This window comes from Zea mays, chromosome 4 (genome assembly GCF_902167145.1).
Source record: "Zea mays cultivar B73 chromosome 4, Zm-B73-REFERENCE-NAM-5.0, whole genome shotgun sequence".
Lineage (NCBI taxonomy): Eukaryota > Viridiplantae > Streptophyta > Magnoliopsida > Poales > Poaceae > Zea > Zea mays.
The window spans coordinates 212,102,782-212,123,075 of NC_050099.1; the positions used below are offsets into that span (position 1 = coordinate 212,102,782).

At 45.6% G+C, this 20,294-nt stretch overlaps 1 protein-coding gene across 1 annotated transcript; it reads right to left on the reverse strand.

Annotated features, from left to right (window-relative positions):
- Window positions 1-546: 546 nt before the first annotated feature.
- On the reverse strand, window positions 547-1,232 carry LOC100277850 (uncharacterized). The gene is given in 1 exon segment (NM_001151311.2): window positions 547-1,232. A coding segment is annotated over 1 exon segment (351 nt). The 5' UTR covers window positions 1,069-1,232; the 3' UTR covers window positions 547-717.
- Window positions 1,233-20,294: the final 19,062 nt, after the last annotated feature.

Sequence of the window (20,294 nt, forward strand, 5' to 3'; positions counted from 1 at the left end):
ACCTGCTGAAACTTGCTCGACTCTCTCTTTCTCGTGCACCTGGCACGAACCATCGAGTTACAATCCACGAAACCGTCCTACCCAAAATTCAACTGTGGTAAGCATAGGGAACTCAGTCCCACAGTGGATGTCTCCACCATGGTATGGTGGATCATGATCTCACAACGTCCTCTACGCGCGTTGACGAGGATGAGACATGGTGACTTCGTCTCCCTCCATGATCATTGCTTGTTGGAGCAAAGTAAAGGTCCAACTCGTATGGCTTCGATAATATATACTCCATCTGTATAAATTAAAATTTATTTTCGTCTTTTAATAGATTCATACAATAATTAATATATGTGTTTTGTATATGTGTCTAGATTTATCATCATATATTTGAATATAGATATAAAAAACGAAGAGTTAAAACGAATACTAATTTGGGATGAAGTATTACCTATAAACCGAGACATTTTTACTTATATTTGTTATACCCATGTGGATACTAAAACAGAAAAGTCAAGAAAAAAAATAAGAACGCATTGGGAGAGCATATGTGTTTGAGCTCAACTTTATCTTTGTCAAAAAAAAAAGAGGAATTTACAGCGGGAACAACCATCTACAAACAAGTCCGTCCTAAGAGAACAAAGTGACGCAAGAACACCGAAGTCCTCTAATCAGATCATCCGCCCGTAGTCATCAAGCTCTGTTTCCTGCGCCGTCTTGTAGCCCACGCTACTGCTGCTTCTGATGTGGGTGGCTTCGCTGCGAGCTCGGCGTCGGGTCCACGGCAACGGCGTCGCCGGCCACGAGCTCCATCTGGTCCTCGAGGTACTTGTGCAGCAGCGCGGCGCGGTGGCCCTCCGCCTCGTGCAACGATCGCTCACCGGGACAGCAACTCCTGCTCTTCGCCGCCGTCACCAGCAGCCTGCGCCGGCGGCGGCGGAAGCGGGCGAAGGCGACGACGACGCAGAGCAGCGGGAGGCAGAGCAGCAGCAGCGGCAGCGCGACGGGCAGCAGGCACAGCGCTAGGCACGACGACCGCCAGGCCGGCGCCGGCGCCGCGCGGCGGGAGGCGGCCCCCATGCATCTATCAGGAGACTAGCGCGACGACGACGGCTGGTGGGCAGCCAGCGGGGCTGCTGCCATGGACAGGGTCGGACTCGAGCGGGAGGTGGTTGCCCGTGCGGACAAGCAGAGTCTCTTTCTTCGCTGCTCCCTTTAATAAGGAGGCTCATTTTACTTTGAATGGAATGGAAAGCGTCTCCAGCCTCTTGTTTAATGGATCTCTCCCTGATATTTTTCTCAATTACTGTACAGGTCGCTTTCTACTGCTGATTATGTTGCTCTCTCTTCTTTTGCCAGGGCTTGTGATGAGAAACTAGAGGTCACCGCCCATTTTCTTAGACCTCTTGGATCTTTTAACAAAAAAAAGAAAAAGAAAAAAACTACCTCATTGGTGTACAACACACCATGGCCCTGTTTAATATGATTATAAGCGAATTATAGCTGGAAATGAGACACTGTGGTGTATGGCTATGGAAATTATACTGTTTGACCCATCAAAAGGTGACTTGGGACTGGGATTCAAAATCGAATGCACAAGCTTTATCTCGTGTTCCACACGCTGATCCTGGTCGGGCTTCAATTAAACGTGCAGAGACCCAACACACGTTTTTTACACGCAAGATCTTTGTGCTTATAGTTGCGATTGCGAGCATAGAGGGATGGGGGACGCCGATGTGTATACTGGACGGTGTCTCATTCCTCCGGGATTTGTTTATTCGGGAACCAATAATTCATCACGCTACGCCACGTAGGTACGCGCACTTTAATTAATCAGTTCGTCTCCCACTGATTGACGGCGACGTGCGGGATTATTAAAATATTCACCAGATATTACGACTTTAATTGCGTGATCGAAAGAGGATTTTTGTAGTCACGTCATGCTTCTGTGCTGGATTTGACTTTCCAACTCTTGCTGTTCATTTTTCTCACTTTTACCGTACCCATCATCTTTTAACTGTCATGAGGATGTTTGGTTCAGTTTTTTCTGACATCTTTTTTAAAAATGTAGCTGTAGAAAGATTCTAAGTATCGTGGGGATTACGTGTGGAAGAAGATAAAGTGATTTAAATGATTCAGAATCTAAAAAAGCAACGGATTCCTACTTTTGTGGTGACTCGACTAATTCTGTGTCCATATTGATTTTGGACGATTTTTACCAAACGGTTCTTATAGAAGCAGGCTGAAAAGTTGTGGCGTTTGATAGTTCACAACAGGTTTTGGTGGCCAGAAGCTAAAAAAACCAAACAAACAAGACATATCTCTAACATCTTATTTATTATCATCCCGTATTTAAACTACATTCTATAAACAATGTAGACTTTAGCACAACATTGTGCAAAATAGTGTTTTAGATTACTATATGAATTAACTGCTACAAACGGTCTAAGACTAGCTCCAACAATGAGCTCTAAAGGGTCCTGTACCCTAAATTTAGAGGACGAGGACGTCCTCTACTCCCTCCAGCAACGTCCTCTAAACGGTCCTCTAAATTTAGAGAACGCTGCTGGATCCTCTATATGTAGAGTTTCTCTAAACGGTTCTCTATCTATTTGAATACTTTAAACAACCGGTTTAATAAAACTAAAATATGTACAATACATTTGAGAGTATGACAAATACGTATGTATAAAAATTAAAAAATTTAAAATGTCTTTATTATATTTATTTACATATAGAGGACGTGATTTAGAGGACGTTGTTGGAGAGAAAGTAGATATAGGAGATGGAATCTTTTAGAGAAGACTGTAAAGGACGGATATAGAGGATGTATATAGAGGACGTTGCTGGAGACAGTCTAACGGGGCCACCGCGAAGGAGTAATGTGTGATGAGAGATCAGACCTGTTGGGGACTTGTTCTCAAACGCTATGAGTTAAGAACAAGGCAACACAGAGAATGTTAAACGTTAAAATCATTCGTCCTTCGAAGCATTATATCCCTTTTGAGAAATAATGTTTTTTGGACGAAGGTTGAGAAGGACGTACCTTCGTCAAAGCGACATATGAACGAGGAAAAGAAAACATATGAGGTGCAAAAGATAATATCAACAGTTATTTATTACCATCAACTCATTTTTATATTATATTATTATTAAGGAAAAATAGGAATGTTAACAAGTTACAAAAGTACCTTCGGCTTGAAAGAAAGTGAAAGTACAAGCGTGATGCAAAAGCAAAGATGTCTAGTCAGCGTGAACAGTACGAGAGTGTTGTTCATCTATTTATAGGCATGGGTCACAGCCCATGTAAAATTACATCCAGGTCTTTTGCATTTGCTGATAACTCTATAGTAATTCATCGGGGTCTAGATAGCCTTTTCCCCTTTAAGTCAGTTTCCTTTTTCCTGTCATTATTCCGAAGCTCCCTTGCGCACAGCTTCGGCTCTGTTCCATCCTTCGTTTCCCTTGTGCTTCTTTATACTGTGATTTGGACTCAAGTCCGAAGGGTCCAAGTCCGAAGGTACCTGCTCATGTATTATTGTCGGCGTTTCGACCCCGGGGGGGTCCCTGGACCGACGAGTAAATTGTCGCTGCGTGTCCCAGCCCAGATGGGTCGGCGCGAGACGGAACACAAGGGGGAAAACAGTAAGGGGAACCGCGGCCTCGTGTTGTCCTGCGCCCAGGGCGGATGCGCTTGCAGTAGGGGGTTACAAGCGTTCGTGAGGGAGAGAGGGAGAGCCTGTGCGTCGGCCCGTTCTCCCGCGCGGCCACCTTCTCGTGTGAGGGCCCTGGACCTTCCTTTTATAGATGTAAGGAGAGGGTCCAGGTGTACAATGGGGAGCGTAGCAATGCGCTAACGTGTCTAGCAGGGAGGAGCCAGAGCCCTGTGTACATGCCGACGTGGCTGTTGGAGAGGTGTTGCTGCCCTGTTCATGTGATGTCGTGGCCGTCGGAGGAGCGCTTGAGCCCTGTGGAAGCACAGCTGTCGGGGCTGTCGGATCCTTGCTGACGTCTCCTTGCTTCTGTAAGGGGCCGAGAACCGCCGTCGTCATGGAGCACGCAGGGTGCCATCATTACCTGTTTTACCGGGGCGAGCCAGATGGGACGCCGGTCTTGTTCCCCGTAGCCTGAGCTAGCTAGGGGTAGGGTAATGATGGCCCCCCCTGTGACGTGGTCGGTCCGAGCCCGAGGTCGGGCGAGGCGGTGACTCCTCCAAGGTCGAGGCTGAGTCCGAGCCCTTGGGTCGGGCGAGGCGGAGACCGTCTTCCGAGGTCGAGGTGGAGTCCGAGCCCTAGGGTCAGGCGAGGCGGAGACCGTCTTCCGGGGTCGAGGTTGAGTTCGAGCCCTGGGGTCGGGCGAGGCGGAGACCGTCTTCCGGGGTCGAGGTTGAGTCCGAGCCCTGGGGTCAGGCGAGGCGGAGACCGTCTTCCGGGGTTGAGGTTGAGTCCGAGCCCTGGGCTCGGGCGAGGCGGAGACCGTCTTCCGGAGTCGAGGTTGAGTCCGAGACCTGGGGTCGGGCGAGGCGGAGTCCGTCGTCCGAGGTCGAGGTTGAGTCCGAGCCCTAGGGTCGGGCGAGGCGGAGCTTCCTAAGGCGCCTGAGGCCGGACTTGGCGGCTGTCAGCCTCACCCTGACGGGTGGCACAGCAGTCGGAGCAGCAGGCGGCGCTGTTTTCCTGTCAGGTCAGCCAGTGGAGGGGTGAAGTGACTGCGGTCACTTCGGCTCTGTCGACTGAAGAGCGCGCGTCAGGATAAGGTGTCAGGCGATCCTTGCATTGAATGCTCCTGCGATCCGGTCGGCTGGCGAGGTGATCTGGCCAAGGTTGCTTCTCCGCGAAGCCTGCCCGAGCTGGGCCTCGGGCGAGTCGAAGGTGCGCCTGTTGTTTGAGGGGACCCTCGGGCGAGACATGAATCCTCCTGGGTCGGCTGTCTTTGCCCAAGGCTGGGCTCGGGCAAGGCGAGATCGTGTCCCTTGGGTGGACGGAGCCTGGACTTGAATTACGCCCATCAGGCCTTTGCAGCTTTGTGCTGATGGGGGTTACCAGCTGAGATTAGGAGTCTTGGGGGTACCCCTAATTATGGTCCCCGACAGTAGCCCCCGAGCCTCAAAGGGAGTGTGGGTACTCGCTTGGAGGCTTTGTCGCACTTTTTTGCAAGGGGACCGACCTCTCTCGGTTGCATTTCGTTCCGGTGGGTGCGCGCGAGCGCACCCGCCGGGTGTAGCCCCCAAGGCCTCGGAGGAGTGGTTTTACTCCTTCGAGGTCTTAATGCCTTTCGTGATGCCTCGGCCGGTCTGGTTGTTCCCTCATGCGAACTGGTCGTAGCCCAGATGCATAGTCAGGTTCCGAGTTCTCGGGCTGGTATGTTGACGCTGTCAACGGTTTGGCCGGAGCCAGGTTTGCGAGAGCAGCCCCCGAGCCTCCGCACAGAGCGAGAGGACGGTCAAGGACTGACTCGGCTTTTTTCATACGCCCCTTCGTCGCCTTTCCGCAAGGAGGGGGGGAAGCGCCATGTTGCCCTCGGAGGGCGCCGAACATGGTGTCTCCAGTGAGTTGCTAACGGGTGATCCGAGTGGACGCCCGTGCCCTGTTCGATAAGGGTCGGCTAGTGGCCCAGAGGCGCGCTCCAAAAGTACCTGCAGGTGATTTGCCGGACCCGGTCCCGTTTGATAGGGTCCGAGGGCTCGATGCCTCCCTCTGATGGGATTCCGTTACAGAATCGCTCCTGCTGGTCTCGAAAATGTCCTAGGGTACGTCAGGAGCGTAGCCCGAGCCTCGGCCATGTATCGAACGTACCCAGAGTCATCCCTCGCTCTGCGTGCTCTGAGGCGGCTGTCGAACCCTTCGGGGGCCAGCCTACGAACCCCTGATCAGTAGTGGGCGCGGAGCCCGAGTGGCCTGAGGCGGCTGTCGAACCCTTCCGAGGGGCCAGCCTTCGAACCTCTAATCAGTAGGAGGGCTCGGGGCCCGCTTCCTTCGCAGAGAAGGATCCCTTTCGGAGTATCCCCTTTCCCGGTCCCTGTAGCAAGAGAGATAAAGGGGAAGAGGAAAAGGATACGAAATTGAACGACGTGGCGTACCTTTTTTGACGCGGTCATCATGGCGGAGGTGAAGCGTCGCCTGCTTCGCCTGCCAAAGGTGCCGCCTGCCCTGCCGCGGAGTTAATGCGACGAGACGAGTGGTTGGCGGGGCAGCCGTTGTGCGTGCGCGAGCCGTTCGAGGAACGGAACACGGGCGCGTCGTCTTCACGCCATGGGAGAGGGCTCTCCTGCTGCTCCAGGAGGGGACGTGAGCCTGCAGTCGATTTGATCGCCGCTTCCGCTCGCCTGCTGCCGCCATTACTGTCGGCCCACTTCTGGCCATATCGACCGTCGCGCCTTCTCCCGCGGCGGACTGACCCATGACCGATGTGCTCGGTTGGCACTGTTGGGCCATGCGCAGGGTCGCCTCGAGTTGCGGCTCCGTTTCCACAGTCGAGAAGGCGCGGTACTGGCGCAAGTGGCGGTGCAGTTTCTTGCACGTAGTAACTGGCGCGCCGGTTACATGACGTGTGGGCTTGGGCTTCCATGCTGGACGTGTCGAAGTCGAAAGGGTGCGCCCCCTTGGTGCAGTTGCATGCCGCCTGCATGGCGGTCCGCCCTTTCACCCGCTGGTCTGGGCGAAAGTGGAGGAATGCTTGTAACCGCTGGGCAGTTACGCGCTCCGCGCACGGCGGTTTGGCTTCTTCTATCCTGAGCCAGCTTGCATGATGCGTGGGACCCAGCCCCCGTGTCGCAGGGGGAGGACCTCGGAGCGTGTTGGTGAAGATTGCGACGGCTGAGGACGCAAGTGGGGAGAGTCGCCTTTAAAAAGGGGGGCGACCCCCTTGGATGGCAGCCATGCCTTCGCACTCCCCTTATGCATTGCGCCCTTCCACCTTCCGAGCCCCCGGATGGGGAGCGCCCACGTTGCTTTCGTCTTGCTGTCGTTGGAGGAACGCAACTTCGCGGAAGTTGGTACCTTTCAGCCATCGCTCGACTTCAAGGATTTTCATCAGGCAGCCCGGCTGCACCCCCTCGCCGGTAAGCAATAGATCTTCTCTGATACTAAGGTTGACGAAACCGTACTTCTTCAAACTTTATTCTGTGCCTTGGCATAATTTCTTCGAAACAATTTCCGAGGATTAACATTGTATTCCCCTCTTGTGCCATTGATGCAATATGATGTGTGATGTCATGTTATGCGAATGATGTGATGATGTCATGATATGCAAAATGATATTTGTGCCGAAGATACGCACACGTTCCCATAGTAGAACACAGTCTCTTTGCCGTTTATTTTTCGGCTACACCGCTTATTTTTCGGTGTATCAGCGTTGACTTTTCGATGTAAGCCTCCCTTAGGAGCTTCTTCGCCTTTTATTTCGGCGGTATCAGCGTTTATTTTTCGCTGTAAGCCTCCCTTAGGAGCTTCTTCGCCTTTTATTTCAGCGGTATTAGTGTTGACTTTTCGCTGTAAGCTCTGCATTCCCTTTGGAATGACTTTTGAGCAGAAAACTTACGCTGCGTTCCCTTAAGAACGACTTTTGTTGCTCCGACAAAAACTTATACTGCGTTCCTTAAAATGACTTTTTGTTGCTTCGTCAAAACATTTGGAACTTCGTCGGTTTATGAGGAAGGTATATTACATTATGATAATGACGAAGCTATTACAAAAAATTGAAAATAATAAAAGAACTAGGTTTTCAATGATTGCTCTTTATTTAAAAAAAGGGTAAATGATAACGAATATAAAAACTGTTTCAGAGATAGGATATCTCTTAGTAGATGTGCTTCGATTCTGGCACAGTACTGTTGACTGTGCGAGCTTTGGACTGCTCCCTGAAGTCTCACTGCTGGTGATTGTGCTGGCTCCCTTCTGGCTGCTGGCCTTGGGGATAAGCGGGTTGCATTGGTGGTGGAGGTGGAGGCTGTTGCCAAGATGGCTGAGGTTGTCTTGCCGAAGCAACAAAAACTGCAGGATGGTTACCCACATACTCTGGAATGTACGGTGAGTGGTACGAAGCAGTATGCATAACCTGCTTCGGCTGACTCTGTTGGACTGCAGCTTCTGCTATCTCTTTCTGTTTCTAGATGGTGACATGGCACATCCTGGTAGTATGGCCCTTGTCCTCACCGCAGAATAGGCAATAAATTTTCCTTGGTTGATCCCCAAACCTTCCTCCGAAGCCCCTGGCGCCTCTGCCCCTTGGAGCTGGAGGCCGTGGATAGCTCTGTTGCTGCCCCGAAGCCTGGGAGGAATACTGTGGCCTCTGTTGCTGACTTCCCCTGTTGTCATTCTGAGTAGAGTGGATTGATCTGACGTGTCTAGGGTGGATTCTCCCTTCGAAGCCCCTGGTCATTTCAGAGAACCTGTAAGCTTCCTCCCTTCTTTGTCGAAAGTCATTATCTGCGCGGATATATTCATCCATCTTTTGAAACATTTTCTCCAGGGTCTGAGGGGGTTTCCTGGTGAAGTATTGGGCTGTAGGTCCTGGCCGAAGCCCCTTAATCATGGCCTCAATAACAATTTCGTTGGGCACCGTTGGCGCATGTGCCCTCAGTTGTAAGAACCTTTGGACATACGCCTGAAAGTATTCTTCGTGATCCTAGGTGCATTGGAACAAAGCTTGAGCAGTGACCGGCTTCGTCTGAAACCCTTGGAAACTGGTGATGAGCATGTCCTTCAGCTTTTGCCATGATGTGATTGTTCCTGGCCAAAGAGAAGAGTACCAGGTTTGTGCAACATTTTTGACTGCCATGACGAAAGATTTCGCCATGAATACAGTATTGCCACCATATGAAGGTATGGTTGCTTCGTAGCTCATAAGAAATTGCTTCGGATCTGAGTGTCCGTCATACATGGGGAGCTGAGGCGGTTTGTAAGATGAGGGCCAAGGTGTAGCCTGCAGTTCTGCTGACAGAGCAGAAGCATCATCAAAGGCAAAATTTCCATGATGGAAATCTTCATACCAGTCATCTTCGTTGACGAAGCCCTCTTGGTGAAGCTCTCTGTACTGGGGCCTTCGGTTCTGCTCATCTTGAGTAAGATGACGAACTTCTTCAGAGGCTTCGTCTATCTGTCTTTGTAGGTCAGCCAACTGAGCCATCTTTTCCTTCTTCCTTTGCACTTGTTGATGAAGCATCTCCATATTCCTGATTTCTTGGTCCAAGTCGTCCTCCTGAGGCGTTGGACTGGTGGCCTTCCTCTTCTGGCTTCGGGCCTCCCGAAGAGAAAGTGTCTCCTGATTCGGGTCCAGCGGCTGCAGAGCGGTAGCCCCTGTTGCTGAAGCTTTCTTTGGCGGCATGACGAAGGTCGATGCTTGCCGAAGGTGGTCGAAAAGGGTTCACCGGAGGTGGGCGCCAATGTTAGGGACTTGTTCTCAAACGCTATGAGTTAAGAACAAGGCAACACAGAGAATGTTAAACGTTAAAATCCTTCGTCCTTCGAAGCATTATATCCCTTTTGAGAAATAATGTTTTTTGGACGAAGGTTGAGAAGGACGTACCTTCGTCAAAGCGACATATGAACGAGGAAAAGAAAACATATGAGGTGTAAAAGATAATATCAACAGTCATTTATTACCATCAACTCATTTTTATATTATATTATTATTAAGGAAAAATAGGAATGTTAACAAGTTACAAAGTACCTTCGGCTTGAAAGAAAGTGAAAGTACAAGCGTGACGCAAAAGCAAAGATGTCCAGTCAGCGTGAACAATACGGAGTACTGTTCATCTATTTATAGGCGCGGGTCACAGCCCATGTAAAATTACATCCAGGCCCTTTGCATTTGCTGATAACTCTATAGTAATTCATCGGGGTCTAGATAGCCTTTTCCCCTTTAAGTCGGTTTCCTTTTTCCTGTCATTATGCCGAAGCTCCCTTGCGCACAGCTTCGGCTCTGTTCCATCCTTCGTTTCCCTTGTGCTTCTTTATACTGTGATTTTCACTCAAGTCCGAAGGGTCCAAGTCCGAAGGTACCTGCTCATGTATTATACTCCAGAAACATTGTTAAATCATTTTTTTGAGGACCTTCGGAAGCCGAAGGCCCTCAACAAGACCACTAGAAAATTTGACGGTGCATCTCAAGACCTAACATGTTAGTGTACAACCGCATTACAAGATTTCAATAGTCTACAAGATTATTTGATCTGTGGTGACCAAGAGAATCAAACCGTTTATTTGATCTCCATTCTAAGATAAGAAGTTTCATTAAATTCCGTGCTTCTAACCAATAATAATGAATCACACACCAATTTCGCATATACACGATCTTTATAGTATGTGCTTACCGTCAAACCCTAACATATGAGATTTCACATTAGGGGAACACTCGTAAATTCAAAAGCACACTCATCGACTCACTAGTCTAGTGGCGATGATTAGGGACGATAATAAGCTCTACATTTTAAACTATAAAATTTAAGAATTAGATAAAATTAGTATCGAGCTCTATTTCTATTAATTTTTTAATTAAAATTAATAGCTCAAACCAATTGTGAAGAAATATTTGAATCGTGATCCATTACCACCCTAAGTGATGGTGTTATACTCTATAACTTGTCGCACCTAGCGTCTAACTACGTCGACATGCAGCATGCTCGGTGCATCAACACCCATATGGCTACCCTTTACAAGCTTGGCAACGACGACTAGTACAAGGCCTAGGCCACCAGGCGAGGCAACAACGGGCGACAGGTGTCGACTCTTCGCACTTGAGCAACTCAACATTGGTGCTTGGGGCAGCAACGCTCACGCCGGTGGAATCCACCAGGGCGCCATATGCCTCACGATCAGAGTGTTGCATAATCATGGCCTTGCATGTTAAGGGACAAAACATGTTTCGTGTAGCCGCGCTGGGACTCGCAGCCTCAGAATGGGGATGTGCACATGTTTGATTTTTTTTCTTGGGCCAAATTTCCTTAGCTAAAAGATCGAAATGTTGAGTACCAAAAGGTCTTTGGACTAAATTCTAAGATAGAATTTGTCGACGCATGGGAAAGGTCATATCCTCTGCCACCATCAAGACATATTCGACGATACGAGAAGCGATTGTGAGACAGGCCTAGCATGCTGCACCACTGCTCCTAATTCCCCATCCCAAGGATCTTCTCGAGCCCCGACCAAAAAAGGGACTTAACATTTGGCAACTTTATAATAGAAGAACCCCAAAAGAATGATTATACACTACTAAGTCACATGGAGGTACTAAAGCATCGGAGGTCCTTCAGGCCTCATGGCACTCTAAGACCCAAGGCACCTAGCACTATAGGACAACGTAGGATGAAATAACCTAAGTCCCCAAGGAACCTTATACCCTAGGGAACTAATCTGTAATCTAAGCCCTTAGTACCCTTCATGCCCTAGTGCACTCATGAGAGTAAGTACCCAGACCCCTCATACCCTAGGGAAATCATAAGTCTAAGTCCTCGATGCCCCTCGTGCACTAGGATATTATGAATGCTACAGATACTCGAGACAATTTGTCCCCAAGCACTAGCAGCACTTATACGTCCAAGAACCTTTGTTGGCCCCAGGGTCCTTAAAGGTCACTCGCCTCACTTTGCAAAAGTGGTTGGGCCCCCAAACCTTTCAGGGCCCAAAACCACGTGGGCATAAGAGACTCCGTGAAACTAAGTGTAATCTTATCACAAGACAGAAGGATTTGACTGACCTATCAAGGATAGTATGATCCCGAGAGTGGGACCCCACATCTAAAGGCCTAAATATATGTCCATAGTGTTAGCTTAACAGATTAAATGTGTGATGTATGATATTACAAGCCTAACAAGCATATTGTTGCCACGACTTAGGCTACAAGGTACTCGAGGCTACTATTTGGTACATGCAACGTTCTTATAGCCATGTGTGCACACGTAAAGCTTACCATAATGTATTATAAAGAACAAAAGGCTACACGGATAACCAGCTAGATATGGCAACTACTTAGAAAAGGACGTCTCTAACACTGTGCCACGATCAAGGGCATTGTCCCTAGTGTGACTTTGAGGACATAATAAGAACTTGGTAGTTGCACTTAGTCAGTAATCCAAGGTTCATGTATTCTTCCCTACCTTGCACTATAAAAGGGGGAGGATAGTATCAACTTAGGGGATCAGTTCCAGATTGAAGACTAAGCTAAGAGGACTAGATCGATTCAAGGTTCATATATTGGTTATTTTATGAAAACTCTTGCACTAGAGTTCACATAGTAGGCAGATATAAAGGTGGATAAGGATTATTATGCCAGATCTCCCACCGCAACCAAGAGGTGAGGAAGCTAGAAGGTCTTTATGACCACTAATGTTTGAGATTGTAACATTTTTCCTTCTTTATCTTTATCAATCAATGAGTAGAAAGAGAATATATGGTATTACATATATTATAGGCTCAACCTCTCTAACTACCTATGTGGTGCCTCCCTCTTGTACCTAGATTCATCACGATCACCAACATGTGCCATGTTCCATCCTAACTCTCTCTATTTTTAATAGTATTTGTACCCCAGTGTTGTATGCAACAATAGTCTTTGGGCTTGTCCCTCGCGTAATCAATAAGTTACAACAAGTAGAACCCACAAATAGGTTTTAATTTAGAATTTATCAAAAATATCTTTGGGGATGTTCGACTATAGTAATAAATACCATATTATTCTTGAAGCCAAACACCCCCTTTATTTCTTCTTCGCTATATTTGATTGCCATTTTTTCAAGAAATACAATATAGCTTTTATGCGTAACTAAATATGTGCATCACAAGTCAGAACCAGGAACAACATAGTAGGAAATGTGTGGTGACAAGGAGTGTCACAAAATAACTTGGGACAATTGTGAATATAACCTTCTCTGGTATTGCAATTATGATTTTACCACTCGTTTTTCAACTTTATGATTTTACCCCACTATTTTGAAAATGAAGCTATCGGTCGCCCCTTCCTCTTAACACCATTAGTAACAATCAGAATTAGTAATTAAAAATAAAAAACGAGGAGAAAAATCAAAATGGCAAGGTGAGAGAAGGGTATAATCACAAATAACTCTTAAAATCATGTTGAAAATTTCAGGGTTAATTGTGATTATAATCTTCTCTCACCTCGCAATTGAGATTTCACCCTCATTTTTTAATCACTAATTTTGATTTTCACTAACAGTGTTAAGGGGAGGAGCAAACAACGGCTTCATTTTCAAAACAAAGGGATAAAATCACAAAGTTGAAAAACAAGGGGTAAAATCACAATTGCAAAGTTAGAGAATGATATAATTACAATTGCCCCAATAACTTTTGGATGTTGTTTGACCCAATAATTCATGCTTTGACAATAATTGATAGGGATGCGTAGGACTATATCATGTTAAAAATCCTCATATGTATTAATGAAGTTCTCTCAAACTTAACTTATGGGCCTATTTAAATACACGTAGCTAGTTAAAGGCTTTGGACTAAAAATAGCTAAAATTAGTTGTGGTTGCCTATCTAGTTCGGTAACAAGTAGTTTGAAGACTTGGCCAAAAAATTAGCCCTCATATCTTGGTACACTAAAACTAACTTTGGTTAATTTATTTTTAGTTAGCTAGTGATCAACATACTTGTATCCATATAAATCTGGTTGTCACAACAAAACAAATTCACATGTCAATATCATATATACATTCACATTGGCAATGATGAAGAAGCCATTCTTTTAGAATGGTATCTATAAATGAATAGAAATAATATGGAAAAGGTGTGAAAAAAAACATGATGGCTAGTTCTTGCTGTGTGTCTCTATTTGACTTCTGTTTCGATCACCGGTCGGGGACGCAAAACAAAAAGGAGACCTAAAAAAGGCAAGGAGCGATTGAGCCAAGCACGGCGGACTAGTGGCCACAAATAGTTCGTTGGGATATTGTGCGTGGAACCCAGCTACGGGCTTGTTCGCTTTGGAGTGGATTGAGGGGGATGAGAGGGGATTAAATCCCCTCCTATACAAATTTGTATAGGAGGGGATTTAATCCCTCCAATCCCCCTCAATCCACTCCAAAGCGAACAAGCCCTACACTGGCACCAAAAGCACGTGGATAAGATGGACGCCGCGCCGAGTACACGTGGGACGGCGGCAGGTGAGGATAGACAAGTGGGACACCCCACTCGCATGGTCGGGGTTTGCAAGGACACAACAAATGGCACGCACTGGCGTCTACAGGAGCGCTGCCAGCAGCCCACACACCAACGATCGCAACAAAAAGAGACATGGATGTAATGCATATTAGGGATTATTTGGTTTTTTGACTAATTTTTAGTCATTCCATCTTATTACATTTTAGTCTCTAAATTGCTAAATATAGAAACAAAAATAAAGTTTTAGTTTCCCTATTTAGCAACTTAGGACCTAAAATAGAATAAAATAGACGAACTAAAAATTAGTTCCTATAAACCAAACACCCATTACGTTGTCCGCAGTGTGGAGCTGTAAAGGTTCCTCTAAAATTTTACAGTGAACTAAAGTCATGCATGGATACACCATATACCCTACTCTATGCTCTCTCTAACTCCACCCCAAATGCGTTGTTCTCTCTCACATGCGCTAAACCGAGGAAGAGGTGGCCCAGAACGGTGGCAGTTGTATGCGAATGAGGATAGAAAAGTGTGGAAAATATATAATATATTATATAGTAGTTGGTATAGGGTACATACATAGAGTAATTGTGACAGCGGAATATTGTTGGATAGAGTAAAGAACCTCGCTAACTAGGGTAGAATATTTCTTTTAGGGTAGAGAAATAGGGTAGTATGAGTGCGAATAGCCTTAGAAAAACACATACCATATAAGCAAGAGTACAAAGGATCCTTATTACTTCATCCATCCTAATTTATAACGTTTGATTTTTTAGCAAGTTTATCAGACTCATTTTATTCGTTTTTAGGAAAAATGAAAAATTCAAATCCACACATAAAGTATATTATATGCTAAACAATATCATAGTAAAAATTAATAACAATAATATTTTTTTTAATAAGATGAGTCGGTCAAACTTAGGGTAAAAAAGTCAAATGAATTATAAATTGGTTAGGGGGAGTACTTGATAAGGGCACATACGGTCGCATTTAATATAAGGTCTCTTAAGAGCTTGTTTGGGAGTAAAGATAATGCAAGGGATTGAGAAGACTAGAATCTCTCACTATTCAATTTTGAATAATGAGGGATTCTAGTCCCCTCAATCCTCTCCATTGCCCTTGCTCCCAAACAAGCCCTAAAGGGTCTTTAGGTGTTAACTGAAAGTATAACAGTCTCTTTGTCATTACACGACTCTACACATATTGTCTCTTAACAACATTTATGATCCAGGAGCTTATGGTTTTATCATTCAATCTTTTAGCTATATCTTATACTTAGAAAACCGATATAAAGGCTCAAGGTTGTACATGCCTAAAGTTACTATAGCGGAAGTAGTTGAACATCATCGCGTACCAACAACAACAACAATATATGCATTCATCCTCCTTAAGTTTATTACTGAACACCAATAGTGTCTCTAGGGTATCCACTAGTGTGGGGATAAAATGATATGACATATAGGGGCTCTACGTTATCCACTAGCATGGGGATAAAATGATATGACGTCGGTGAGATAGCACTGTGTGTGACGAGAGAAACAACGAAATCACCTTGAACACCGACAACACTATGACAGTGGCTACAATGATATCTCAAGCACGCTAGACCCTTCGTACATATAGACCCTTACTAGTGAGCTTTTATAATCGCTCACTTACACTAGAGTCAATCATCTATGCAACTATTCATATCCCTTAAGTGTGTGACCCATTAGGTTCATGTGTAGATGGCCATGATCGGAAACCAATTTTGATCTATTAGTCAATAGTGGCGTCTAGGAGTACACATTGAATCTCGTGTACATACAAAAGATTATATTAGTTGAATCATGATATAAACATGTCTTGATCCCTTTGTCACACGATATTCGTCAAGTTAAGCCGAGAATTGTGCCACCTTTGTAATAGCTCAACATTTCTCTCGATCACGTAGTATATTACAATTTATGACTAAAGCCTTAATCATATCATGATTAACTCTTTAATTATATTGGTGTGGATAAGCACTTCCTTAATTCGACCATATTGAGGGGCGTAGAGATATCTCTCATGTTATGTAGGTGGGAATAATTTCATCTTGATCAACTCACATCCCATTCTATATTTCATGGTACATCCGAAAATTGCTTTTATAACTACCTAGTTATTGAGTAGCATTTGACAGCCCTAAAATGCATCACTACACATTGTGAGAAACAATGGCGATCTAAGGTCTAAGGATCAATCAAGTATACCACTCAAGAACACTCGATGGTACATTTTTAACACAATAATCCCAACAACGCCTTGGAGTAGGTCAACCCAACACCATGAACTTTATCATGTGTCCACATTATTGATTTAATATCTCTATATCAATGGTCTGTGAAACATGATCATCAATCAATACATTTGCTATTCTATAAAATTATTATCGTCCCACAATGACATAAGACTAGGATATTTTCAATAACAATATTGTCGGGACGAAGGCTAGACAAGACCTTGATCATCCCATGGTGGTTGCATGTAACCCTAGACTATTCCAGTCTGCGAACGTAGGGGCATGATGTCACCTATCTCGTGATGCCTCTGAAGAAGATGAACACTCGATCGAACTCCACACCTCCAATCGAGACAGCGAAGGCATCCTTTACCAACAACACTAAGAAAACCACAGTCACCTTGGCTGACCAAACCTCTACATCTCCTATGCAGGCACCACCTACCATCGCCACCTAGCTAGCAAAAGAAATATCCCTTCCCCTGTCACAAAGAGCTAGTCACTTACCCCACTAAAGGACTGAAATGGCGAATAGAGGGGTTGAATGGGAGCCATTAAATTTCTCCAACTAGAGAGCACATGACTTGGTTCTCAAAATCTGTCCAACCCCAAAGATACACCAAAAGTAGCACAAACAAGAATAGTTCAATTCCAGTGTTGATTGACTGCATCGAGAAATACCTCAAAAACTGCATAAGACATTCTCCAAAAAGTTCTTCAGAGCAGGGCGGCGGTGCCGCTCTCCAGGGCGGCAGTGTCGCTGCGCAAAAATTGTAAGAATGCCCTCAAATTTTACAGACAACAAACATAGGCAAAGAACAATTCAATCTTGAAGATTGAGCAAGAAAAGATCAAAACTTCACAAGCAGATTCAAAATCTTAGTTTTGAATGGGTTTTTTTTAGGGTTTTGCTATTTCAAACAAACATACTGAAGAACTACACAAACCCATGATCAGCTCGAACTAGAGCCTTAAAATGATCCTAGGGCAATCCTCAAATAGAGAGTATCCCCAAAAACTTCACTCAACCATAGAAATCAAAGGTTAACTCTAAATATAAAGAGGAAGGATTTAGAAGAAGAAAACACACTAAACATATAAACCCAAATCTGATTTGAGACATAAGGCAAAAAGCACACTGGCTCCATTTGGTTACGGCCACACTTCCTCAAAATCTCAAGCACACATAGATGTCAAAGTTCAAAGCACTTGTGGATCTCCGGGCTAGAGCTATTCAAAACTAGAGAATCAAAAACTCTAAGGCCTTGTTTGGGAGCAAGGGTAATGGAGGGGATTGATGGGGCTAGATGTAACACCTCAAGTGTTAGCTATGGAGTTTAACCCAACACATGTGGAGTTAATTCAACATATCCTATTAAACCAATTATCACATGTGAACTAGTTTTGACAAAAGGCACCATACTTGAGGATAAAAGGCCCTAAGTAATCATCTTAGAAGACCTATCTTAGTCACTTCATACAAAACAAGAAGGGAGAAAGTAACCAAAACTCTAAACACACTACATTGAGCCATTGAAGCATCAAAAAGAGATAAAGAATTAAACAATATGGATCACACTATCATGACTTGGACCATTAATTGAAGTTGTAGCACACCAAAATACCTACAAAATTTAGTAAAGGTGATGCCCCAAAAAGGTTTGCCAAATTCCCAAATAAGTTACTCAAGAGATAGAAGTAAATAAAATCAAGATTTTCCTATTCTGAAAATCAAACCCCTAACCAAAAGTTCCCCATGCTCATTAGGTTTTAAACCTTAAAACTAAGAACTCCAATTGACAAAGTCGTGTCTAACTACATACCCTAACACATACTAGAACATGGCATTGGTACTTGGAGATTTGACAAGAAAAAACAATGATTTCCCCTCGAATTCGGCCACTAAGACAAACCAATCTTAGGGATAAGGTTTCTCCTTATCCCTAACACGAAACCCTTCGGGCACTGCACCAAACCGACATAGTGGAGTTTGGAGAAGAAATCATATCAAAGGATTTTGTCCAAATTCGCTCAGGTTTGCAACCTCTGAACGCTTGAAAGCGACTAAACCTATCATAGTCACTCATTCGACCATCGGTCTGACCAGCAGAGTGCGCATTGGCCGCTCCCCCTGGGCCCCCGCGCCCACGAACAGTTGCCCCTCTATCCACCCCCACTAGCGCCCTATAAAGCCACCTAGCCCTCGGCCTTACTCCCCCGCATGCCCTCACTCTTGGCTGAGCTTAGTCACCAGTGATCACCTGCGAACCGAGAGCTCCACCACCGCCATAGTTGCCCGAGCACGACCACCGTCGCCAGATGCTTCCAGATACCTCTAGCCTCGCTCGAGTACACTATGAGTTTCCCTGAGCCATAGTGAAGCTCTCCAAAGCCCCAGCCGGAGTCCTACCACACCGGAGTAGCTAGACCACCTCGCTGGAGCTCTAGAACCCACCGACGCACGTAGCCAAGACCATCCGGTGAGCCATTTCTCGATTAACTTCGCCCACAGCCTCTACCTGGTGAAGCTCCTAGAGCGGTCTAATTGAGTTCTACCGTCGTGAGTAGGCCGGAGCACTCGTCCTCGCCAAGCCCAGCCGCCCCTGCACGCGGTAAGCTCACCTCTAGCCATTCCCGATGATGAGTTGTACCTCGATGTGATCAGAAGGATCGCCCTGACCTTGCCCAACCCCTCGCTGGAGCTCTATAAACACCGGTGAGCCACCCCACCATTTTCTCCTCCACGGTCAGTGTTCCGACCGAGCCAGGGATTGCAGGCAAGATAGGGGATGAGTCCAGGGGGTTACATGCAAGGACAATGACTCACGTGAATAGTGCATTGGGGACCCCTTTGTTTGGAAGAAGAGAGATTTTACCCAAGGACCTGAGCGCAAGATGTTTTCTTTTTCCATTTAGAATTTCTAATTCATTCTGTAGCAAACTTAGAAAAGGCATAACTTGAAAAATAATTATCCAAATTTGGTCAAACCAATTTTGCTAGACTCTGTATAAAGTAAACTTTAGAGAAAAAATAGGAAACCACCCTAGTCTAGTACTATTTCTGGAAGTTTTGATTTAATTCAGGATATTGTATAAACTATGGAGATAAAGAGAAAATAGTGTGGCAGAACCGCCCGAATTATTCCATCTTAAGTGCCCGAGTCACGTCTTAGAGGCAGCAGCACACTTAAATCGGAATAACCCGTCAGTCCCTCAGATCTAGTATGATAAAGCCACTTACCAAGGATCGAATACCACTAGCTCACGCGAAGGTGAGGCACAGAGAGAATACAATAAACATGAAACCACAAATTAAGGAACTGAAGTTATTACATGAATCGTAGTTTTGACAAAAGATAACAAGTTCGGAATTAAATGCAGTGGATAATCGATAACGCGACACTGAGGAATAGGGCAAGGCCTAGCCCACTACTCCTCCTGGTCCTCTCCTATCGAGGCAGCATCCCACTCGACCGTCCAACCCGGTGGCAAGGTGGAAGGGCAAGTCACACCATCAACCATATCTTGTAGCGTACCTAAAAAATATGCCACAAGCAAAGCTGTGTATACTAATACTTAGCTAGACTTACCCGGTGTGAGGAGTCTACTCCTCTACTTCTAGACCATGCAGTTGTTTGGCTGAGGGGTTTGGTTTGCCAAAAGCACTAGCTGAGTCTAAAAACAAATTTAGATTTTCCCATTCTAGCATATTTATTTAAGCTAGGTTTGCTCCTTTCTAAGCATACATGGTAACAATCATTTAGTACAATCAACATGTTATCTTAAGTAACACCTCATTTCACTTTTTACTCGATGTAGTACAAGGGGTCAAGCAGTCTCATTAGCTGCGAGAAGCAGACGATTCGAATCGAGTTTTAACCTTGCAAGGTAAACCTAAACACACGACATGGAGGGGCACTCCGTCCCCACAC